Consider the following 26,434-nt stretch of genomic DNA (forward strand, 5'->3'; position numbering starts at 1 on the left):
CATTCTGGTACAAATGTTATGCGACTGTCAATCACACCCGGTGAGGCGTGATTAGAAAATACAAGACAAGTCTAGCTTGGGGGAAGAAACACCTCTACCAACTAGTCATGCCTCACTAAAAGAGGCTGGCCATTACTTTATTGAGAGCCTATCATTAGGTTAGGCCATCAATATCCGAATGGTGGGGGTGTGGCGCCCAGCTCCGCTGCTGAACAGCTCTTACCGGCAGCGGCTAGAGTAATGCCAGGACACCGCAGCTCCGTCATTTCTATAGTGGCCGTGGAGGGTACTACAGATCCGCCTCCTATTAAATTGAGGGGCAAATGTGCAGTACCCGGAGCGGCCACTATAATTTTGACAGAGCTGCTGTGTTTCGGCAGCATACGAAAACTTCTGGCCAACAATGGTGTCAGCTGGGGGAAAGCCAGATGTCGGACCCCCACCGCTCAGATATTGATGGAATATCCCACGGAAGAGGCCTACCTTTCTAATATTTGCAAAGCTGCAAACTTAAAGTTCATTGTTCAAATATTGGAGCATTAGTATGGCACTTACAACACCTTATCAGATGAAGGAAACTTTGCCCCATAATGCTAGAGTAGTGGTTGGGGACAGTCAGGGGACTTGTCAGGTTCCCTTTAATCTTATGTGTGAAGGCTACGTGGTTCAGGGACAAACTGATGACACTGACGTATTCCTCAGCTCTCAGCTGCGGCTCCACCCTGACGGTCACTTACCAAATAACACCACCGTGTAATAAGGTCGGTAGTTTGGGTCTGGTCTTTTAGCATAGATTGTGGACATGTTACCCACACACAAAACACACATAAGGAGAAGGGTGAAATCTCCAACTGTATATATTCCAGAGTCAGACTTACATATGGACCTTCTACGATGGAGGACCACATATTTCTTACTAGACTCACGTCTTCATAGCACATTTGCTAAAAGCCGGGACAATGTGGTACTTTTGGCTGCAACACAAGTGCAGTGACCAAAACATACAATCAATCAATGTCCAGCATGTGTTGAAGTATTCAGGTGTCAGTAAATAAAGGTACTTTAGTTTCAAGTTATAGATTCCCAAAGATGATTGATCTTGAAAGCCAAAACTGATGCAGGATGTAGATAGGAAAATCTCAGGACTTTCCATTGTACAATAAATGACCTTTAGTTGCCGAAACTGAAATTCATGTTTAATCTAAGTTCTGTAGCAGATTAATTTTGTAACCCATCTTCTAGGGGGATGTGTCATGAAATGATATTTAAATCAGGTTTTTAATGCAATATACGGTATATATATATTTTTTTTGGATGTTTTTTTTCCAATTCTTTATCACTAGCTATATAGGCATTATATTAGACTCACTAGGCCTTGTACTACACGCTAACTTCCAGTTCTGTACAGATGACTCTTCAGCAGTCTCAATATCATAACAAGCTGATTTAGAATGAAAGGTAATACCTCTAACTACAGTAGATAACACAGGATCCGCCATTCACATCTAGTGATGGTACATCTCACCTCCTCCCCTTCTTTCACAGTGACCTTTGCCCAGATTAGAGCATGCTCAAATAACACCTCTATAGAAACTAATAGTGTCCGAGTCAGTCTATTGTTAATGACCATGTGAAAAACAGAAAGTAGGAGTCTAGTATTAGGCCTAGTGGCCAGCGTGGACCGTAGATAGTGTTATGATTGAATACGATTTTTAAAAAATACATTTAAAAAGAATTTGATTTAGACAATATGTTATGTTCTGATGACATTTCCTTTGTCGGATCTCTATTTTTCTCATACACCGCTCCATATGCCCTTCTTCCGTCCACGCTTTAATACGGTAGTCCACGCATACTCTCCCACCAGGGCCACCATTGGGCACGAGGAGATGCCGAGACAAGTATTGTACAATGGACAATCAGAATGAGCCCCTATGGGTCCTAGGCCTTGGCATCACCCAGTATGCAATGGAGTGCGTCCACATCTGATGTCAGATAGGGCGAGAGTGTGACGAGCTTACTGCATACATACATTACATTTCGTTAGATTTCCTAATCATGTCATAATACTAGTGTGAACAGAGCCTAATAAAACCATATGCTCACAGGCACAATCAGACTTGGTATATGTTGCTGATTTTTTAGCTATATTCTGCTTAATACAATACATAATGAAGGGAACCTATTGCTAGATTCATGCTGCCCAAATTGCAGGCAGCATGAATCAGAGCCTGGATGTGTGATCGCAGCGTTTTACTCTAACGTTTTGGCATTTCAGAGAAAGTATAATTTGAAAAGCTGGTCGGAGACCATAGAGGGGGAACATGACCAGAGCGGTGGTGCCACCAGCTGTCTTCTCCTTGCCCCAGGTCTGTATGATGTGTGTAGGGGCAGGGTGGGGAGACGTCAGGTCGCTCCCTATAGGCCCCGGCCGGCTTTTTAAATGCACTTCTCTGAAATGTTACAGCTGTCAGGCTTGGATTCATGCTTCATGGTTCAAGCAGCACGGATCTAGAGACAGGTTCCCTACAATGGTATTTTCACACACTTATTCTCCCCCGAGCAGCAGCTACAGGGCGATAACAGTTTATCCTTTACCCTATATTTGTCTGTAATTAGGAGCGGGGCATTTGGCACTCAGAAAAACAGATTTCTGCCCCCTCTGGTGATATAGTGTAAGACACATTTTGATGTGCTAGTACATATTTGATGCAGTTAAAGTTCATTGTTAAAAAGAAAACTTTTAAACTGTCTAGTGGAGCGATTTCTCCTAATAAAGCAGCAGAGTATTGAATGTAAAAGGTGTATACTCTCAATTAACTCCAAGTAATAACTGGCAGGTATAGCCCTGCACAGCAGTCTTTAGGCCTCATCCACACTTCAGAATTGGATCTATATATATATATATATATTATATATATTTTTATATATATATATATATATATATACACATACATACACAGTACAGACCAAAAGTTTGGACACACCTTCTCATTTAAAGATGTTGCTGTATTTTCATGACTATGAAAATTGTACATTCACACTGAAGGCATCAAAACTAGGAATTAACACATATGGAATTATATACTTAACAAAAAAGTGTGAAACAACTGAAAATATGTCTTATATTCTAGGTTCTTCAAAGTAGCCACCTTTTGCTTTGATGACTGCTTTGCACACTCTTGGCATTCTCTTGATGAGCTTCAAGAGGTAGTCACCGGAAATGGTTTTCACTTCACAGGTGTGCCATGTCAGGTTTAATAAGTGGGATTTCTTGCCTTATAAATGGGGTTGGGACCATCAGTTGTGTTGTGCAGAAGTCTGGTGGATACACAGCTGATAGTCCTACTGAATAGACTGTTAGAATTTATATCATGGCAAGAAAAAAGCAGCTAAGTAAAGAAAAACGAGTCGCCATCATTACTTTAAGAAATGAAGGTCAGTCAGTCCGAAAAATTGGGCAAACTTTGAAAGTGTCCCCAAGTGCAGTTGCAAAAACCATCAAGCGCTACAAAGAAACTGGCTCACATGAGGACTGCCCAGGAAAGGAAGACCAAGAGTCACCTCTGCTTCTGAGGATAAGTTTATCCGAGTCACCAGCCTCAGAAATCGCAGGTTAACAGCAGCTCAGATTAGAGACCAGGTCGATGCCACACAGAGTTCTAGCAGCAGACACATCTCTACAACAACTGTTAAGAGGAGACTTTGTGCAGTAGGCCTTCATGGTAAAATAGCTGCTAGGAAACCACTGCTAAGGACAGGCAACAAGCAGACTTGTTTGGGCTAAAGAACACAAGAAATGGACATTAGACCAGTGGAAATCTGTGCTTTGGTCTGATGAGTCCAAATTTGAGATCTTTGGTTCCAACCACCGTGTCTTTGTGCGACACAGAAAAGGTGAACGGATGGACTCTAGATGCCTGGCTCCCACCGTGAAGCATGGAGGAGGAGGTGTGATGGTGTAGGGGTGCTTTGCTGGTGACACTGTTGGGGATTTATTCAAAATTGAAGGCATACTGAACCAGCATGGCTACCACAGCATCTTGCAGCGGCATGCTATTTCATCCGGTTTGCGTTTAGTTGGACCATCATTTATTTTTCAACAGGACAATGACCCCAAACACACCTCCAGGCTGTGTAAGGGTTATTTGACCAAGAAGGAGAGTGATGTGGTGCTACGCCAGATGACCTGGCCTCCACAGTCACCAGACCTGAACCCAATCGAGATGGTTTGGGGTGAGCTGGACCGCAGAGTGAAGGCAAAAGGGGCCAACAAGTGCCTTCAAGATTGTTGGAAGACAATTTCCAGTGACTACCTCTTGAAGCTCATCAAGAGAATGCCAAGAGTGTACAAAGCAGTCATCAAAGCAAAAGGTGGCTACTTTGAAGAACCTAGAATATCAGACATATTTTCAGTTGTTTCACACTTTTTTGTTAAGTATATAATTCCACATGTGTTAATTCATAGTTTTGATGCCTTCAGTGTGAATGTACAATTTTCATAGTCAAGAAAATACAGAAAAATCTTTAAATGAGAAGGTGTGTCCAAACTTTTGGTCTGTACTAATATATATATATATAAATATATTAACAAAACAGACGAAAAACACAAATTCAATACCAAAGTGTGAATGAGGCCTGAGGCAGGATTCATACGCAGCGTTTTAATGCATTTTTCATGTTTTAACTTGTGCTCTTGAGTCAAAGATGCTGCGGCCAGATGTCACCGTTAAAGAGGTTTTCAGGACTAAATGCTTATCTCTGCAGAAGCTACAAGTTTTATATGCATAAAATAAACACAGATATTACCTGATCTCTTGGGGTCCAGTGATTGTTTTGTGGCTGCGGCGGTACCATTGCGATTATGGCACACAGCATCACTGCAGCCGATCACTGAGCTCAGCAGTTTGTGCGGTCTACGTCGGCAGTGATTGGCTGCAGTGATGATTTGCGCTATAGCCGTGATGCGACCACTGCAACCAGTAACCAATCGCTGGAACAGCAGCAGAAAGCTGGTATTGGACCCGGGGAGGGTGAGTGAACAGCTGTGTTGATTACTTCATACAAGACTCTGTAAAAGGTAAACATTTATCCTGGAAAATCCCTTTAAGTCTATTGCCAAGTATTGAAAACTCTACATACCCAGTATTTTGGTATAAGGTAGGGGACAGCACTCTCCTGGACCTGTAAAAAATGGTGCACTATCCCTCACATCATAATAGTATTGAATATTCGGACCATAATAATTTATACCAATGCCCCTATTTACGTTATCACATTCACAATCTTTCCATTTTGATCAAGAAACAGTTCAGTAAGTGTCATGGCTGCCTAATTCTGGTGTATTCTGCCAAATCCACTCAAACCCTAAAAAGTCAGGTGTGACTGCAGATGAAGACGCGATATTCCTCCCCACTCCGTGCTGCACCAATAGCGGTCTCGGTAGATATTTAAGGCTATGCACAGCGGAGCAATCTAATCCAATTATTTGTTTTCTTCTGTATTACAAGCAAAGTAAAGACTCTGCAAACAACGGCCCTTACAGATGTGTCCTCCTTCAAAAGGGACGGATCACCAGAAAATGACCTTTCTTTAAATTAGGTTTTTGAATGACATGCATTTAAAGAGTAACTGTTGTTTTAATCTTTTTTCAGAAATCAATAGTACACATGAAAATAAGTAACTTTGTAATATATCTTATCAGAGAAATCTGCTTCTTTCTCGGCCAGGACGGATCTGTCATCTTACATATTTTCAATTCTCAGGTAAAATCTGTATTCAGTGAAGACAGATTGTTCCATTACGGGGATAGGAGATGACAGTTGGTGCTGATAAGATTCTATGTAGATGGGAGGGGGAGGAGCTAGAGGCAGAGCTCCCTCCCTCTTCTTCCTGTCATCTGTCATTGCAGCAATGGGAAAATCTGAATCCAAATTTTACCCATAAATTGAACATTTTGAGAATGATCGATCAATCCAGATGGAGAAAGAAGCAGATGTCTCTGATAAGATATATTACAAAGGTTTCTTATTTTGATGTGTTCTATTGGTTTATAAAATAAAAATTGAAACAACGGTTACTCTTAAACAAAAAGTGATTAAGTGTATATATATTTATTTGTGGTCTTATAAAAAAGAAAAAAAAGAAAAATTGGGGGCAGCACACCAAAAGAGTGTACCAAAGTTGATTATTTATGAACCCATTGTGGCAAAATTATGTGAAATCTATTGAAACCGAAACGTCGCCACAATGGCCTTATAAATAATCAACTTTTGTGAACTCTTGGTGTGCTGCCTCCAGTTTTTCTGTTTTATCTGGATGGTTTGGTACATACCAGGGAGACTTTGCACCCTCTATATATCTATACACACATACATATCAGAATCAGTATTAATTTAAATTAGGAAGCTTTCAATATTCACATTGTAGCCATTTTAGACTTACACTTCCTATTCTTTCAATAAGAGCTTCCAGAAATCTCATTATCACCACTGGGACCACTATACACAGCTGATAACATAGGATCCACCAATCACAATAGGTGATGCCACAGCCGACCCTGCCCCCCCTTCCCAATGACTTTTGTACACGCTCATTAGATGCTTAGAAAGCAACAGATCGGGTCAGAGTCCGTCTATTGCTCTTAATGTTCATGTGAAACTCCTGAAAGAACAGAAAGTATCAGTCTCAAATAGAGCCAGTGTGATAATTGCAACATTTCTATGTTTTTTTTTTTAAAACAGAGATCATGATATGAAAAAGTAGAAAAAAAACATTACCAGAAAAACAAAAAAAAAACATAAAAACCTGATTTAAACAATAGGTCATTTTCTAACGATAGCTTCCCTTTAAAGCGGATTTCCCATCTCAATCATTCAATAGAAAAAACGCATGATAGATGTCAAATATTTAGAAATTATTATTATTTGTATCCTCTCTTCTTGAGCCCCTGAGAGTGTCATTGGAGGAATTACATGTTATTGGGGTAAATTGCGATCACATCTGAAGTGTAAGGTTTGGAACTGCGGAAGGCATTTTTTTTTAAATTGCAGTTAACGTAACGCAATAATCTCCCTTACGCCTTCCGCAGCAGGCTGGTCACCTTTTCAGCAATCAGTGTTAGTGGGACTGAGGCACAAATCGGCATGGCAGACACAGTGCGCGGCTAGCAGGTTGTGTGTGCTCTGTGCGGTCACCATACACTGTGCTGGAGATTAATGTGGACTTTGCTTTGCAGTTACTGAACCAAGATGTCGTCGATGGGACAATTAATTATTTGGTGTCTCGTCATGAATTCCACTCTAGAACAACCTTTGATGGCATGCATCAGAATAACTGGTACTGTTCAGGGCAGAGAACATTTCTTTTTTCACAAAGTTGACAAATTTTGACAGTGAGCACAAAGGCTGATTTGATCGCTTCTCGTGTTCTCTACAGAAAGAAGTCTGAAAAGTGACATCCTCCCCATTGTAGAGTATTCGGACGTAGTGTTCCTTCGGTTTGTCAGCGTTTTGCCACAGTTCAAAGGCTAAACGTGCAGCAAATCGTGGGAAGCGAGCCTCTGTGAGACCAACGGCACTGAGGACGGGTGAAAGAGTCACGTCATGGGCGGAGTACAAGGCGAACACTTCGGCCTTTTTGCCTTCTGAGATCCGTTGCATTCGGCTGACAGTCTGGTTTAACAGAGGGTAAATTGCTAACAGTGCATACTTATAATACAGCTTCTTCTCATGTCTCTCCCGCTCATCTTCTATTTGATGTGCCTTAATAACCTTAAAGTGCTCAATGTCTATACAGCCATTCTTGGTGCATGGGAATGTAACATTGTGGCAAAAATGACATAGCAATGAGTCAATGGGATTGGAGGCTCGTAATAGCCTAGTGGGGACCCCAACCACTTTGGCCATGTTAATATAGGTCTTTTCCAGCTGGGCATTTTTAATCCTATAGCCATACTGGCGCCGCTGCTCTTCTTCCAGGTAGTGGTTCCTCATAGGACAGTCGCACTGACTGGAGCAGAAGATACTGCTCCACTGGTGTCTAATGCTTATCTTCTTCCAGTCAAAGCCAGGCAGGAAGCTGTAGAGTAAGGCGAGCCCGCTTTGTAGCGTCCTGCTTTTTCCAGTGGATTCAATGTAAAGCTGCTTTGCCGTCCAGTCACTGGATAGAAGTTTATGTTTTTTCAAGTAAATTTCTCTTAGAATTTGTCCATTCTGTAAATGCTGCACAACGCCTGTATTAGAAAGGAAAATATTAGGTATAGCCAAAAACATTGAAATCATTGCTGAATGTATGAATCATGCCGTCCCCCTCACCCCGGCAGGCCCAAAATGACTCTTTAATGGTGAATCTCCCTTACAAAATGCTGTATTATGGCTTAAAGGGGTATTCCCATCTCTAAGATCCTATCACAATATGTAGTAGGTGTAATATTAATAATAATAATAACAAATACCTTCAATTAGAAATGTAGTATAGTTCGTCCGATTCGTTATGTCGCTTACCATGTGCAGTGCATTGCAGTAACTTGGGTTCCATGATTACGACCACTCAAATAGTGACAATTAGTGAGCTGTTAGTGGTCGTAACCGTGGATATCTAAGCTACTGCAATGCCTGCACATGGTAAGCGACATAGTGAATCACAAGAACTATACTACATTTCTAATTGGAGGTATTTGCTATAATAATATTATTATACCTACTACATATTGGGATAGGATCTTGGAGATGGGAATACCCCTTTTACTTAATAAAAAAAAAAAAAAATGACAAAAGGAACAAAACACTAACCATAGTCGGTTAGTGGACTACTCACATATGGCGATGCTCTGTATTGGAAGCTGGTTTTGGATACCAGTAATTTGAGCAAAAAGTTTTAGTATTAGAGCCATTATTAGATATAAGGCCACGGCCCCACTATTAGTATATTTTTTTTTCAGGTGTGGGAGCCAAAGCCAGGTAAGGGACAATCAGAGAAAAGGTATAATAAATGCAGAATTGGTGACTTGTTTCTATCACCCACATGGTTTTAGCTCCCACTCTTGAGAAAAAAATACTGACCAAATACTGATAGTGGGGCCATTGCCTAATACAGAACCTCAATACACGGGGTCCATATACATTGGTGGGTGGGAGGAGAAACCTTGAATTTTTGAATTTACTGTCCATCTTCCAAATTGATTGGAAAATAATAGACAAATATTTAACATTGATAAAATGGTTAGGTATAAAACCAAGGATCTTTAAGGGATGTTTGCCCCTGATCAGTGCTAAGCAGGAGAACAAGGCAAGGCACTTTAAAGGGTCCATGTTGACTTTTTGGAATGTTACTAATTCTAATAGGTGGCACCAGAGACTCTGTTCTTTTCCTCCCTGAAGCAGCTACTTGCACAAGGCAGCAAAGTGCGGCGACAGATCAATATTCATATTCATTTTCTTATTTATGTTCCACATTTGTGACGGTCATGAAATAATACAGAAAATAAAAGTTGACCTTTTTGGGTTAATTCTCCCATCTCGCACAGTGAATGGCTGGGAATACGTGGCAGGCTGCTCAATGTACCATCCATTTGACCTTCTGATCCTTTAGTCATGTGGTTGATAAAATCTTCCAGGTTTGGATGAGATGGTTTCCTAAAAAAAAAAAAAGTAAATATAACCATAAGCCACCGAGTATAGGGGTCTGACCGTCGGGTGCCGTGAGATAATGCCCTTGAGTTAAGTTATGTAGTTCTTTTTGGCTTTTTCTGCCTTCTGTGAACACAACCTTGTGTCTGCCGTGTCACCATGGCCTCCTATATTGCACATTACATGCTATGGTAATGCTTTATTTAAGCCATGCCGGATATATATTTAAAGGGGTTTTCCCTCATAATCATCGTTTCCATAATTGGATGTGTTTAAAAAAATGTTCCAGTGCTGAGATAATCTTATAAATGTGCCCCTGCTGTGTACTGTGTAATGGCTGTGTCTGACCGTACAGGAACATGGTCTGATCATACCACATCTCCTGGGCAAGGGGGGAAGCAAAAGAGTATACAGACATTACAGCATGGAATCACAGCTACAGCTTTCTGTGAGGTAAAACATTCCCCTGCCTGTTTTTAAACAATGTTTTACTTCAAAGTAAGAATCAGCTGTGATCCCTTGCTGTCCTGTCTGTATAATCTTTTGCCTCCTCCCTGCCCAGGAGATGTGGTATGATCAGACCATGTCCCTGTACGGTCAGACACGGCCATTACACAGTACACAGCAGGGGCACATTTATAGGATTATCTCAGCACAGGAACATTTTATTTAAACACGTCCAACTGTGGAAGTTATTTTTATTCGAAGATCTATTAATTAAAATGAACTTTATTCGTGGCAAAACCTCTTTAAGGATGAAAGCAAGCAATGCAAATTTTAAGAACAGGCACTATACCTGTCGGGCTCCAGGACACAGTCAATATCAGGTCTCTTGGTTTTAGGAATGGCATACAGAGGATATCTGTCTCCATGACGGATCATCACTTGGACGGACAACAATTTAAAGTTATGAGGTGCATGGCCTGGAGACATGAAACATAGTATGAAATTAAAGACGTACTTTAATTTTAAAAAGAGATTGAACAGTAGTAGGGTAAGGTAAAGCTCTGGGGGGAAGGTGGAGGGGGCAGCTCATCAAGCACTTTACAGTATGGTGCAAAGTGGTCTTGAAAGAACAATCACAAATATTTGTTCAACAATGTAGTTGCATAAAATTATGCAAATTTGGCATATTTACGCCAGTTCCACTAGCTTTTTTTAAACGTGGGCAGAGCTTAGCGGAGGGGTATGGCCTAAATACGTTACAACAGATTCACTGCAATTTACGCCACAAAAGGTGCCGTAAGTTGTAGCCGAAATGTACTTAAGTCTACGAAAGATGCCGCTTAATGAATTTGCCAAATATTACTCCAATGGACCCTGGATCAGGATGGATGTATAAAACTCCAATCTTAGGGAACTTCCTGCTAAATGTAAGTGTTTCATTTCCCTTGCTATATAACATAACAGCCAGTGAAGAACTACTATGTAAAATTCTACCAGTGACGGACATTTCTATGAACAGTGCTACAGATAAACAGACCTTAATGGACATTCCTGAGACAATCAGGCATATTACCAGACCTTATCTCGTGATGTGTGGCATCGTTCTTGCAGGATGTCAGATAAGCCACTCTTTGGCTGACAGCTATGTTCCCCAGCTCTGGATATTTGGCTCATCCAAATATGCATGTATTTTTTAACAGGACCCTGTGAGCGAACATGCATCTGAAACAGGACTCTAACTCTTTTATTTCAGGTGAAGGGGAACAGAAAGTTGGATAGGTGAAAAAACGCTATTTGATCATGGTTCCCACAATGGGGAAGTCACAGCGGCTATCTCCTGACAAACTGAAAAGGTATCAAAGCCCATTGTAATTTATGAGATTTGTCAACAAATCGGCAAAAAAAAGAGTGTGTAAAAATACAACTTCAGCTCAGTCCATTACTCCCAATATCACGTTACCTTCCATACTGCGCTCTGTCACTCCAGGAGTATTGCAGTACAGGAGGGCATCATACAGTGGATCCGGTGCAGAAGGCTCTGTTAGCAGGTCGGGCATGATTCTTTTACGATATTTGGAAGTGAGCGTTTCCTCCCTGTTTGAAACAGCCGGTACAAGCCGAATTGGTGACCCTGTAAAAAAACGAAAAAAAAACAAAAACGATTGATGTAGCATTTGATATGAAGCCAACACCCTCAAAACAGACACGAACAAACACACGAATGGTTACAGCTTTATTTGGTGCAAATTACTTTTAAAGATTCATCCGCCATAATGAGGCTGGTCAAACCATTTGGAATAGAATATACTTGGAGAAATCCTCCCTGTGCATAAATTAAACGTATGTATTTAATAGTTATCATTAACATTGGAAAAATGTACACCACACAGTATGCGAATATTCCAGGACACCGTGGTAAGCACTGGAAATCTGCCTAGATATGGCGTGAATGCAATGATGAGCAGGATACAGGTATATTCTAATCCCAACAGCACACCGTGTCCGTGACTCCTATAGATGTGAATGGTGACAGCATTGCACATGATGTTGGTGGTATACGGAGGACACTCATTCTGGAGACATAGGACCTTTATCTGCCAGTCATTTAGGACATATCCTGAAGACTAACAAGCATACAGGACAACATAAGGGCTTAGATCTATATATTTTGCATTTATTAATATTTTTTTAATGAAAAATGTTTCTTAACCCCTTTGCAACCCTTGGATTTTCTGTTTTTGCATTTTCGTTTTTTGCTCCCCTTGTTCCCAGAACCGTAGCGTTTTTATTTTTTGATCAATATGGCCGTGTGAGGGCTTATTTTTTGCGGGACGAGTTGTACTTTTCAACGCCATTACTAGTTTTACCATATCGTGTACGGGAAAAAATTCCAAGTGCAGTGAAATTGCAAAAAAAGTGCAATACCACAGATGTTTTTTTTTTTTTTTTTACCACGTTCACTGAATGCTAAAACTGACCTGCCATTATTATTCTCCAGGTCATTACGAGTTCGTAGATACCAAACATGTATATGTTCTTTTTTATTTAAGTGGTGAAAAAAAATTCCAAAGTTTGGTAAAAAAAAAAAAAAAGGCGCCATTTTCCAAGACCCGTAGCGTCTCCAGTTCCCGGGATCTGGGGCCGGGTGAGGGCTTATTTTTTGCGAACCGAGCTGAAGTTTTAATTGATACCATTTTGGGGTAGATCCGATGTTTTGATCGCCCGTTATTGCATTTTATTGCTATGTTGCGGCGACCAAAAAATGTAATTCTGGCGTTTAGAATTTTTTTCTCGTTACGCCGTTTACCGATTGGATGAATTCTTTTTTTATATTGATATATCGGGCGATTCTGAACGCGGCGATACCAAATATGTGTATGTGGTTTTTTTTTTTATTATTTTATTTTGAATGGGGCGAAAGGGGGATGATTTAAACTTTTATATTTTTAAAAACATTTTTTTTTTCACTTTTTGCACGCTTCAATAGTCTCCATAGGAAACTAGAAGCAGAACTTGTCTGATCACCTCTGCTACACAGAGATGATCAGCAGATCACCTGTATGTAGCAGAAATGGTCCTGTGCTATGAGTGTCGACCACAAGGTGGCGCTCATAGCGACCAGCTCATGACAACCACTGGAGTCTGCTGCAGACCCAGGGTTGTCATGCCCACCCATCGGTGACCCGCGATCAAGTGACGGGGGTCACCGATGGGCGGGGTAAGTGACGCGCTTCCGGCGCGGCGCTGTTAAATGCCGCTGTCCGAGATTGACAACGGCATTTAACATGTTAACAGCCGCGGGTGGATCGCGATCGCGGCTGTTGCGGGCACAGGTCAGCTGTAATAATCAGCTGACATGTGCCCGGTTCAGTGCAGGCTCAGCGCCGGAGCCCTCACTGAACCGGGGGATTACAGCCTGTGCATACTAATACGGCACAGGCTGTAAAGTGGTTAAAGGGGGTTGACCCCTTCCTGATAAATGTCCAATGTGCCATTTTTGTTAAATATTTAACTAATAACATAAATTTCACCAAGGACAAAATCTGCAGGTAGTTTGTATGTTCTCCCCTTGTTTGCGTGGGTTTCCTCCGGGTTCTCCGGTTCCCTCCCACACTCCAAAGACATACGGATAGGGAATGTAGATTGTGATCCCCCAATGGGGACAGTGACTATGTCTTTAAAGTGCTGTGAAATTAATGGCGCTATATAAGCGAGTAAATTAAGTGAATAAATTGGGTATCACTGTAATGGTATCGATTGGCAGAATAAAGTTAGTATGAAAATTGTACTGCACAGAAAAAAAAAATCCATATTCACTGTTTTTTGTTCATGCTTCGTACAAAAAAAATTAAAAAGTGATCAAAAAACAGACAGTCGTAACTACCCTTAAACTGTACAAATACAATTCCAGCAAAAAACAAGCCCTCATACAGCTCCACCTACAGAAAAATAAGACAGCAATGGGTATCAGAATATGGCAAAAAAAAAGAAAGATTATGTGTAATTACTTGTGCAAAAGTAATAAAACAAGCAAAAAAAAAAAAACTACTGTATTTTTCAGACTATAGGACACACCATAATATTAGGTGCAGACCATGTTTCGATAGACTATAGGAAAAATATAGTGTTCTTGATCACAGGAAGAGGCCCCAAGACAATAAGATGACCACTCTTTTTTACAAAATTTGCTCTTGCTAAAAGGTGCGTTTTACTAGTCCCAAAAATATTATATTTAAATTTAGTATTGTTATAATCCATCTGCAGAACAAAGATAAAACAATTATACCCAAAATATAGAATTGTTGTTTTTTGCTCATTTTGTCTTTCAAAGAGTGTAATAAAAAGTTATCAAAAAGTTAGAAAGCATATACCAAAATGATACAAAGAAAAACTACAGCTTGTCATGCAAAATATAAGCCTTCATACGGCTCCATTGAAGGAAAGTTGTAAAACTTATGGCTCTTCGAATATAGCAGCACAAAACAAATACATTTTTTTTCGCTGTGTATTTTTTATTGTTGTATATAAAAAAAAGAAAGAAAAACATCAATTTGATACCGTATCTCCACAATAAGTTAACACCATCTGGGCAGTACAGTGAATAGAGTAAAATTTAAAGCGCACACAGTGTCAGAATTGCGATTTTGTTTATATTCCTTCGTATAAACAGTTAATAGAAGTTTGTTAATAAGTTATATGTATCCCAAAATGATGGCACTGACAGACAACTCATCCCAAAATAACAAGCCCTCATACAACTACAGAGTATGGGACTGCGACAATAAAAAAGAAAAGTAAAAAAAAAAATATGGTCATGATGCCAAGGGGTTACCCATGGATTTTTAAGCATGGATAAAAATCACCTGACAAAGCAGCATTTTGCTTGTTGATCGGGTGATTGCCGCCACGTTTACATGAGCAGATGATAGGGAACAAGAATTCGCCATGATGGGCTTGTGAACAAGGGCCTAAACATACAGCAGTACCTCATTCTTTATAGTGCTATAATGATGGAGAAAGTGACGTTTTATTCCATAGCAGCAAGTGTGTGCTGGGCACTGCTCACGCCAGGGAGGGTCCTGCTTTAGTCCCCCCCCCCCTTTGTTCAGTAGGGGTCCAACACATGTGCATTGAAGCCAATGCTCACTAAGAGAGAACATTGAAGCAGCCAGTCAAGACCAGAGGAGGGGAAGGTTTACTGGCCAACCCTCAGGACTCTTTCCCAGCTTAAGCAACGCCCAGTGGACACTTGCCAAAACAGAAGAACACTTTGGGGTCGACTCAAAGATTTTACACCAGAAAACCAGGGTATATGCTTTAAAAAGTCATAAAAATGTTTATGCAATGGGAAGTTGAGCAACATTTTTGCAACTTTTGGCATTTTTCGCCAGTTTGATAGAGTTCTGCCAAAATAGACAGAGTATGGGTGGGACAGGGGGCATGGCCACATCAGTCCATCAGAGTCATCAAAAATGCTGGCACTTTGTACGCCAGTCCTCGACTAGAGTAGCATTTCTGGCTCAGTGCATGGAGGCGCACGCCACTTAGAAGAGGCGCTGAATCCATTAAGTGGTGAAATTCTATTTCAGTATTGATGCATTAGCCCCTTCATTTTAGTATTACTATATACAGCAACACATGCATGTTCAACATTGCTTTTATGACAACTATCAGTGTAAATTGTGTTGAGAGACTATTTAGGTCAGCCACTTACACACTCAATACAATACAAATGGTTTTACCCTATTCTCACCCAGAGCTGCATTCATAATTCAGCTTACCGGTCTCACATCTCCCATCAATCCCCACTCAAGAAGCCGCCGGATGTATAATGCTCAGCCAATATCCACTGCTCATGGTGTATTCTATATTCTAGGGGTTCCTCTAAAAAGTTAGGGCTGTGACTTGTATGATACCAGGTAGCAACCACCAGAACTGTGAATACTGCTCTGGATTGTAATATAAGCTGTAAATCAGGATCCGTACTGTAATATATCTGCAAAGTTATCCATATAGGTGTTGGAAATCTGAGGCAGAGAAGAGTGATCATCACACGGTTTCGCTAAGGCTCAGCCTCTCAGGGTACTTGTATGACAGGCTGTGAAATTATGGAGTAGATCATACCAAGAAGGAAAGTGAAATGGTGCTCAAATGCAAATCAAAAATTTGTATCATCAATACAACTGTAAACCCTGGGTATCTGGGAAACTATAAAAAGCCTGGAGACGCATAAGAATTATACATTATTATACATATTTCTGTACAAGCCCTTCTTATAAAATACATTAAAAAGGCAGCTCCCAGCTGCTCTGGATATTTATACTGTAATTTCTTGGGTGTGGAAAGCCTAGAATTACAAGTCCATTTCATCCTGCGGTACGCTCTCCAATTTCTCTGGCCTCAAAGAGCCGGTCTTCTATTGCACCCTGGTGTATAAGAGTTCACCGCAAAGTATTGAGGTAGCTTGGAAACAAAATGTGTTTACTTCAATTACTATCATTAAATCATAGACTATGTTACTGTAGAACACATACTCAGACGCACAGGGTTTATTCTTACAGAAAACTAAATAAATTAACTCTGTGGTTCTTATCCCTGTACATTCCACATAATGTGCCCCTCGTTGTACATTACCTTGGAGAACATGGGTCTGTGCCTTAGGCTGCATGCTGACAGGTAGCCATCTGGAGACTAGACACAAAAGTAATATAGAAAACAGTGGTTATAATGGGAAGTCTACAAAACACTATCAATGGAATTTTACAGCCTCATTTTGTTTTTGTGACAAACTGATTGTCGAGGGGGCTACAGCCTAAAAGGGAATGCTTTGTGCTTCACAGACTAAACCTTTAATGGGCTTGTATCAAAAGGTGAAAGGGGTTCTCTCCAAAAAAATCACATATTCTAAATAAATTCCTAAATACTTTTAAATTAGCAAACCTCAATCATTTTTTCTAGGGAGGTAAATTACTATAGAATTATTATGGTCTCCACCTTGTTACACTGATCGAAACCTGTCCTAGAATATTTGGACAGGTGCCTTTGAGCATGTGCAGTAGGAAGCTTCATTGCTGTGACAAGGAGATACCAAATACATGTGTTGTCATTCTCATAGACATGGTGGACAGCAGTGTGAGCAGCCTCTTATCTCAGCACTCCTGGTACCTTCAGTATTAGATCACATAGACATGGTGGACAGCAGTGTGAGCAGCCTCTTATCTCAGCACTCCTGGTACCTCCAGTATTAGACCACATAGACATGGTGGACAGCAGTGTGAGCAGCCTCTTATCTCAGCACTCCTGCTACCTTCAGTATTAGATCACATAGACATGGTGGACAGCAGTGTGAGCAGCCTCTTATCTCAGCACTCCTGGTACCTTCAGTATTAGATCACATAGACATGGTGGACAGCAGTGTGAGCAGCCTCTTATCTCAGCACTCCTGGTACCTCCAGTATTAGATCACATAGACATGGTGAACAGCAGTGTGAGCAGCCTCTTATCTCAGCACTCCTGCTACCTTCAGTATTAGATCACATAGACATGGTGGACAGCAGTGTGAGCAGCCTCTTATCTCAGCACTCCTGGTACCTTCAGTATTAGATCACATAGACATGGTGGACAGCAGTGTGAGCAGCCTCTTATCTCAGCACTCCTGGTACCTTCAGTATTAGATCACATAGACATGGTGGACAGCAGTGTGAGCAGCCTCTTATCTCAGCACTCCTGGTACCTTCAGTATTAGATCACATAGACATGATGGACAGCAGTGTGAGCAGCCCCTTATCATCCCTGGCATCTCCAGTGTTACATCAAAATATCTGCTGGGAGCACATCTTCCTACATATGAAGGCAGAGGGAGCAGCTTCCTCCTGCACATGTTCACAGGCACCTAACAAAACATTCTATGATAGGTTTCTCTCAGTGAAAGAAGGTGGCGGCCATTTAAATTCTATAATGAGTTCCTCTCTAGATGAAACAATTGCAATTTGGGAATTAAAAGTATTTAGGAATTTATTCATAAAGACATTTTCTTTAATGTTTTTTTTTCTATTCCCGGAGAACCCCTTCAAGTTCCCAGTCACTGTAGATCTGACTACTAGGCTCGGCTCTCTCCAAAGCTTCCACTGAGAATGAATAGAACAGACATCATGGGCATGCTTGACATCAGCTCCATTCAAAGACCCCTTCTTTGAATCGGTAGGGGTCCCAACAGTTGGACCCCCAGCAATCACGCATCGGAGATAACTTCACATCTTGGGACAAACCCTTTAAATCTTTTACTGCTGGATACAAGTTGGAAGACCTTATTTACAATGGATATGAATACACATTAGAATTATTATACAGTATGGCTAATTGCAATGTAGTGTAGATTGTTTTTAAGGCTGTGTGCCCACTATGCGTTATTCATGCGGATTTTCCGCAGCGTAAACGCTTGCAAAATGCTTGGTAATACATGCCCCATGATCCCCAATGAAAATCTGCATGTTCTGTGCCCATGCTGCGGAATTTTCAGCAGCGGATTTTCCTTACGGAAAAATAAGCAGGATGTCCATTATTTGTGCGTTTCTGCATGCGGATTTGAGGTCCCAATGTCAAATCCGTATGTAAAAACGCTGCAAAAAAAGCGTGTAAAATCCGCAAGCGTTTTTGACTGCCAGGAACATGCAGAAACGCTGCAGAAATTTTCTGCTTCATTTCTGCATCGTGGGCACATAGCCTTAAACTTACAGTGTCCACATTTTCTTTTGTTCAAGTGCTTCAAAATTATAAAGCAACTTTCTAAATAGTTTCCATTACACAGTCTATCATTCTGCTGTTTCAGAGTGTCTAAGTCTTTTATCTAGCTGAATGCACAGAAAAATGTTACAGATATGTCAAAGCTCATGCTTCCGACGGCTCTATATGCTCCCTTCTCTCAGTGTTAGAGATTGCAGCAGGAATGTATTTGTACACAGATCTTTGCATTATGGAGAGGAAAGAAATCATCTACAGTTCAAAAAATAAACAAAAACAGACGATAGATAAGGAGGAAAGAAGTACAGTGTTAGAGCTGAGCTAATATATGAGAAGTGCAGACAGGAGTACCCATAATACACACAGAACTCACATCCAGCCTCTTTTACTGGGAGAGACACTCCAGCAAGAGAAAACTCTGAAACTTGGATATGACTGCAAACTGCATATCAGGGGGGTCTAAAGATAAATAAAGGAATGACGATTGCAACATAGTGAAATTTTATTAACTAAAGGTAACCATTAATACATGTGAAAAAAAAACTTTATTCATGTCAAAGTTGTCCATTGTCTTTAAATTAATTCACAAAGCCATAACAGATATGCTTCATGTTAAAAAAAATGTAAAAACACAATTACTATTATTAATGTACTGCAATCTGTAGATGAACCATATGTATAGAAAATTTTGAAAATAATGTACATTTTTTGCTGAATTTCCAAAACAAACCACAATAATAATAATTTTTATTTTTATAGCGCCAACATATTCCTAAGCACTTTACAAATTTTAGGGGGGACTTATACAGAATAAGCATATTGAAAGGAGTGAGGGCCCTGCTCGCAAGCTTACAGCCTATGAGGAAATGGGGGAGACACAAAAGGTAGAATGTACATATATTGTATAATGCAGCCTTGATATACTAAATAGGATAAATAATAATACATGGACTGGTCGCCTGCCAGTATGTGTACAGTCCTGACGGAGGCTATTAAGTGCATGGTTTGTATGAACCTGAAATTGAAGAAGATTTTAATATGGGGGAAGACTGGGACGGACAGATAGTGTGTGGAGGCGATACGCCAGTCTAAAGAAATGAGTTTTTAGGGTCCGCTTGAAACTGTGGGTATTGGGAATTATTCGAACTTTCCTGGGCAGTGCATTCCAAAGAATTGGCGCAGCACGAGAGAAATCTTGGAGACGGGAGTGGGAAGTTCGGATTATGGAGGATTTTAGTTTTAAGTCATTGGCAGAACAGAGGGCATGTGTAGGGTGGTAGACTGAGACAAGGGAGGAGATGTAGGGGGGTACTGAAGCATGGAGCGCTTTGTGGGTAAGCGTGATAAGTTTAAATTGAACTCTTTATTAGATGGGTAACCAATGCAATGACTGGCACAGGGAAGAGGCATCGGTGTAGCAGTTGGCGAGGAATATGATCCTGGCTGCTGCGTTAAGGACGGATTGGAGAGGGGAGAGTTTAGTAAGAGGGAGACCGATTAGTAGAGAGTTGCAATAGTCGAGACGAGAATGAATAAGAGCTACAGTAAGAGTTTTTGCCGAGTCAAAGGTGAGAAAAGTCCTGATTCTAGAAATGTTTTTGAGGTGTAGATGACATGAAGAAGCGAGTGATTTGATGTGAGGAGTGAAGGAAATCAAAAATGACCCCAAGACAGCGGGCTTGTCGCTGGGGAGTAATGGTTGAGCCACAAACGGAAATGGCAATATCGGGCACAGGTAGGTTAGTGGAGGGAGGAAATACGAGTAGTTCAGTTTTTGACAGATTCAGTTTTAGACAGAGGGAGGACATAATGTTAGACACAGCAGAAAGACAATCACTGGTCTTTTGTAATAATGCAGGGGTGATGTCCGGAGCAGAGGTGTATGATTGGGTGTCATCAGCATAGAGATGGTACTGAAAACCGAATCTGCTGATTGTTTGTCCAATAGGAGCGGTGTACAAGGAGAAAAGAAGGGGGCCTAGGACTGATCCTTGAGGAACCCCAACAGTACCCCGACAGAACCACAAAAGCATAAGCCAAATTTGTTATAGGGGTGTTCCTATTACAGACGTCCATATATACGTACCATACTTTATTACACCCAAAGGTAACAAGGTTTAGAATTAAAAGCATAATTAGGATATTTTAATAATTAAAGCCATCAATATTATATATCTAATCATTCAGGTCCTTCAAAATAATTCTTACGTATTTACACCAGGAAATTCTGTGTATGAGTGCAGTACAGGGCATACCAGTGCTATTTTATGCATTTACCATCCAGAAGAGATTTTACAAAAAAAAAAAATTACATCTTAAAGAACATTTGAAAAACATTTGTTTGAAAAATAGATCATAATGCTAATATTATAGCACATGAATGCTGTTTGATATGCTCAGCCTTAAAGACATAGTAAAAAGAGATATCCTTAATAACAATATAAAATGACCTTAAGTTAATAGGTAACAGTTATATTAACCTTCATGATATGATAATTTTAGAAGACAGGGCACGCACCTATTAGGAACAGGATAGGAAGCATACGGCTGCTCATGTTGTAGCCTTCCAGAAGTCCACTATGGAAATGGCAGGAGTTTGCTAAAACAAACTATATATTTCGTGTCTGGTGGAGAACCTCCTAAAGAGGGACAGGGCAACCTTTCACATTTTTGCATACCTAACAGTTGATTCAGTTCCTTGCAAAGGAAAAAGGCAAACTTAAACCACAGAAAGAAAGGCTGGCTTGTTCTCTTAAGAACTAACATTGACTTAAATGTTTGCAAGTGAAGTTTTGTGGTCTTCGCTGCTAACTTGTTCAGTTCTGGCACAGCACTCTAGACCGTCTAAAACAGTTACTTTGGTATCTTAAAAGTCAACTTTGCACTTTTTTGTAGGAAATTCATACTAGCATATAATATATGTTATATAAAAAATAGAAAAGCAGGAGCAGTACCAGAGTAAGGCGGGTGAACAGCCTCCCAGGCAAAAAAAACAAAACTTTCCAAATTTTTCAACAAAACAGGTGCTGTCCCTAAAAATCACAGAAGTTGAACAAAATATCAGATGTAGTAGTTTTTGATTTGGGGTGCATTCATTTTTGCATCAATTAATTTCAGTAAAACTGAAGATTTTGTAATGAAAGCTTGGAAATTGTTCTGGTGTGTAATGAAATATTGGTTAAAATCTTCTTTTCAAAGGGGGTATATTCATTCATGCCGCACAATATAATTATGTGTGTGTATGTGTATATATACACTGCTCAAAAAAATAAAAGGAACACTTAAACAACAGAATATACCTCCAAGTGAATCAAACTTCTGTGAAATCAAACTGTCCACTTAGGAAGCAACACTGATTGACAATCAATTTCACATGCTGTTGTGCAAATGGAATAGACAATAGATGGAAATTATTGGCAATTATCAAGACACCCTCAATAAAGGAGTGGTTCTGCAGGTGGGGACCACAGACCACATCTCAGTACCAATGCTTTCTGGCTGATGTTTTGGTCACTTTTGAATGTTGGTTGTGCTTTCACACTCGTGGTAGCATGAGACGGGCTCTACAACCCACAGAAGTTACTCAGGTAGTGCAGCTCATCAAGGATGGCACATCAATGTGAGCTGTGGCAAGAAGGTTTGCTGTGTCTGTCAGTGTAGTGTCCAGAGGCTGGAGACGCTACCAGGAGCCAGGCCAGTACACCAGGAGATGTGGAGGGGGCCATAGGAGGGCAACAACTCAGCAGCAGGACCGCTACCTCCACTTTTGTGTAAGGAGGAACAGAAGGAGGACTGCCAGAGCCCTGCAAAATGACCTCCAGCAGGCCACAAATGTGCATGTGTCTGCAAAAATGGTTAGAAACCGACTCCATGAGGGTGGTATGAGGGCCCGACGTCCACAGATGGGGGTTGTGTTCACAGCCCAACACCGTGCAGGACGCTTGGCATTTGCCACAGAACACCAGGATTGGAAAAGTCGCCACTGGCGCCCTGTGCTCTTCACAGATGAAAGCAGGTTCACACGGAGTACATGTGACAGGCGTGACAGAGTCTGGAGAAGCCGTGGAGAGTGATCTGCTGTCTGCAACATCCTTCAGCATGACCGGTTTGGCAGTGGGTCAGTAATGGTGTGGGGTGGCATTTCTTTGGAGGGCCGCACAGCCCTCCATGTGCTCGCCAGAAGTAGCCTGACTGCCATTAGGTACCGTGATGAGATCCTCAGACTCCTTGTAAGACCATATGCTGGTGTGGTTGGCCCTGGGTGCCTCCTAATGCAGGACAATGCCAGACCTCATGTGGCTGGAGTGTGTCAGCAGTTCGTGCAAGATGAAGGCATTGAAGCTATGGACTGGCCCGCCCGTTCCCCAGACCTGAATCCGATTGAGCACATCTGGGACATCGTGTCTCGCTCCATCCACCAATGTCACGTTGCACCACAGACTGTCCAGGAGTTGGTGGATGCTTTAGTCCAGGTCTGGGAGGAGATTCCACAGGAGACCATTTGCAACCTCATCAGGAGCATGCCCAGGCGTTGTAGGGAGGTCATACAGGCATGTGGAGGCCACACACAATACTGAGCCTCATTTTGAATTGTTGTAAGGACATTAAATTAAAATTGGATCAGCCTGTAGTGTGTTTTTACACTTTAATTTTGGGGGTGACTCCAAATCCAGGCCTCCATTTTTTAATAAACTTGATTTCCATTGATGATTTTTGTGTGATTTTGTTGTCAGCACATTCAACTTTGTACAGAACAAAGTATTCAATGAGAATATTTCATTCATTCAGATCTAGGATGTGTTATTTGAGTGTTCCCTTTAGTTTTTTGAAAAGTGTATGTATGTGTATATATATATATATATATATATATATATATATATATATATATATATATATATATATATATATATATACACATATACACACACACACACACATATATATACATCTATATATATAAGAATACACAAGCGCATATAATATATATATATACATATATACATACACAGTGCCTTGAATAAGTATTTATACCCCATGAACTTTCAAATTTTTCCATGTTGCCCTCAAAGTTAAATGTATTTTATTTGGAATTTATTTGATATACCAATATAAAAGTAGAAAGTATTTGTGAAGAGTAAATGAGACGATACATGGTTTTCTAAATATTTTAAAAATATAAATATGAAAATTGTGATGTGCATTTGTATGCAGTCCCCCTGAGTCAATACTTTGTAGGACCACATTTCGCAGAAATTATTGCTGCAAGTCTTTTGGGGTATGTCTCTACCAGATTTGCACATCTAGAGGCTGAAATTTTTGCCCATTTTTTGCAAACCAGCTTTAGCTCAGTGAGATTAGATGGAAAGTGACAGCAATTTTCAAGTCTTACCACAGATTCTCAATGGAATTTAGGTCTGGACTTTGACTGGGCATTCACACACATGAATATGCTTTGTTTTAAGCTATTGCATTGTAGTTCTGGCAGTATGTTTAGGCTCGGAAGGTGAACCTAGGTTCCAGTCTCTTTTGCAGCCCTTAACAGGTTCTCCTCCAGGATTGCCTGCTTCCCTGTCCCTGCTGAAGAAAAGCATTCCAACAGCATGATACTGCCACCACCATATTTGACAGACTCAGCATTCATGATCTACATGTTTTTGAGTCTATGTATTTCAATAATTAATTGAAAGGGGGTGTGTTCAATATAATAGCAGTGTGGAGTTCAATTAGTGAGGTCAATCATTCTGTGAAGAAACAGGTGTGAATCAGGGAGCCCTTATTTAAGGGTGAAGCCAGCACATGTTGTACATGCATTTCTCCTTGAAAGCCTGAGAAATATGGATCATTCAAGATATTGCTCAGTAGAACAGCGAACTGTCATTAAAAAGTTGATTGGAGAGGGTAAAACTTATAAAGAAGTACTGACAGTGACAGGCTGTTAAGTAAAAATGCTCTCCAATGCTTTAAAATGGAAAGCAAAACCAGAGAGACGAGGAAGAAAACAGAAAACTACCATTCAATTGGATCGAAGAATAGCCAGAATGGCAAAGGCTCAGCCAATGATCAGCTCCAGGATTTCATTCAGAAATGATCAGCTCATCCATTCCCTCAGCCCTGTAGTCCGTACTATTCATCCCAGCTTGAGATACATTGACATAGAAGCAACATTGATCCGATAGACACCTGTGCCGCCTGCATCCAATAAATCCACTGCCTAGGTTTGTTTCTATGGGATTACAATCCAAGATAACGTAGGAGCCAAGGGATTCTATGAAATTCCATCTTCACTGTATTTTCTGATGTCCAAGGAAGAGTATATGGTCATCTGTTTTACACAACTTTACAACAGGGATTGAACTACAATGTAGACACTAGGACCCTTGAGGAGCACTAACATCCTAATTAGTCAGTACTAGTGTTGAGCATTCCGATACTGAAATATCGGGTATCGGCCGATATTCGCGGTATCGGAATTCCGATAATAAATTCCGATACTTTTGCAATATCGTATACCGGAATCGGAAGTTCCCATAATGCAATGAGCCATTTTCATTTTATTCAGCCAATGAGGATCCTAAGAAGTGTGGGCACATCCTGTTAGGCATGTAGGCATCTTAACTAATGGCATGGCTGTGATTGGCTGCTGAAATGATGTCATGATGCACTATAAAAGCCGCCGCCGCCATTTTGAGCTCACTCTGCTGTGAATTCAGTTAGGGATAGGACGCTGTTGTTCTGAGGGACAGTTTTAGCTACCTATTTGCTCTATACTGCTTTACCCAAGCTACTTTCTAAATCACTGTGCCTTGCAGCGCTAGTGCACAGTTCCCTGTGCTGTTCACCGCTGTCTGCAAGGTCTGTGTGTGTGAGTGCAGCTCACCCTGTAGTGTGTGCTTCAGCCACGTCTGGTTGTAGTGCACTCAGTGTGTGTCACTGCCTCATACATTGTCCTTTTTTGCCAATTCATAATTTTTCCTGATATCTCCTATTAGTGTGGTGGTTCCATCCGTATTCAGCTAAATTGGTTCCAAACACACTATATAGGAGTAGATAGAGAAATTTTTTTCCGTCTTGCAGCACTAGTGCACAGTGCTCTGCATCTGTACTGTTCACCGCTGTCTGCAAGGTCTGGTGTGTGAGTGCAGCTCACCCTGTAGTGTGTGCTTCAACCCTGTCTGGTTGTAGTGCACTCAGTGTGTGTCACTGCCTCATACATTGTCCTTTATTGCCAATTCATAATTTTTCCTGATATCTCCTATTAGTGTGGTGGTTCCATCCGTATTCAGCTAAATTGATTCCAAACACACTATATAGGAGTAGATAGAGGAGCCTTTCTGCAGCATTGGGCCCTGCAGCCCCAGCCAGATTAGTATTAGCCTATTTTTTGCAGCCTCATCTATTGCATTGTAGGTTACCTTCCTACATTGTAATAGCTACAAAAAGTTTGTGATACTATCGTTATTACATCTTTAGGCACATCCAGTGTGACAAAAAAAAAACCTAAATAAAGTTCACCAAACACTCCACTTTACAGTTGTGTAGGCCACATTAGCTCATATTAAAGTCTAGTCCACACTTTATAAAATTAGTGTTTCTTATACCTGTTAGCAGCTGTTCAGGAA

General features: G+C 40.7%; 1 protein-coding gene across 2 annotated transcripts in view; it reads right to left on the reverse strand.

Moving 5' to 3' along the window:
• Positions 1-4,572: 4,572 nt before the first annotated feature.
• PXYLP1 (2-phosphoxylose phosphatase 1) overlaps positions 4,573-26,434 on the reverse strand; it is a 113,979-nt gene continuing 92,117 nt past the window's right edge. For both annotated transcript variants that reach the window (XM_073674629.1, XM_073674630.1), the window contains 5 exons: positions 16,710-16,766; positions 11,536-11,706; positions 10,426-10,552; positions 9,496-9,635; positions 4,573-8,233 (listed from right to left, as the gene is read on the reverse strand). In XM_073674629.1, the coding sequence (XP_073530730.1) occupies positions 7,302-8,233; positions 9,496-9,635; positions 10,426-10,552; positions 11,536-11,706; positions 16,710-16,766 (1,427 nt within the window). In that variant the 3' untranslated portion in view covers positions 4,573-7,301. The remainder of the gene's footprint in view (positions 8,234-9,495; positions 9,636-10,425; positions 10,553-11,535; positions 11,707-16,709; positions 16,767-26,434) is intronic.

This window comes from Phyllobates terribilis, unplaced genomic scaffold (assembly GCF_046119375.1).
Source record: "Phyllobates terribilis strain yellow unplaced genomic scaffold, ASM4611937v1 Scaffold_3__8_contigs__length_932513732, whole genome shotgun sequence".
In the NCBI taxonomy this organism is placed as follows: domain Eukaryota; kingdom Metazoa; phylum Chordata; class Amphibia; order Anura; family Dendrobatidae; genus Phyllobates; species Phyllobates terribilis.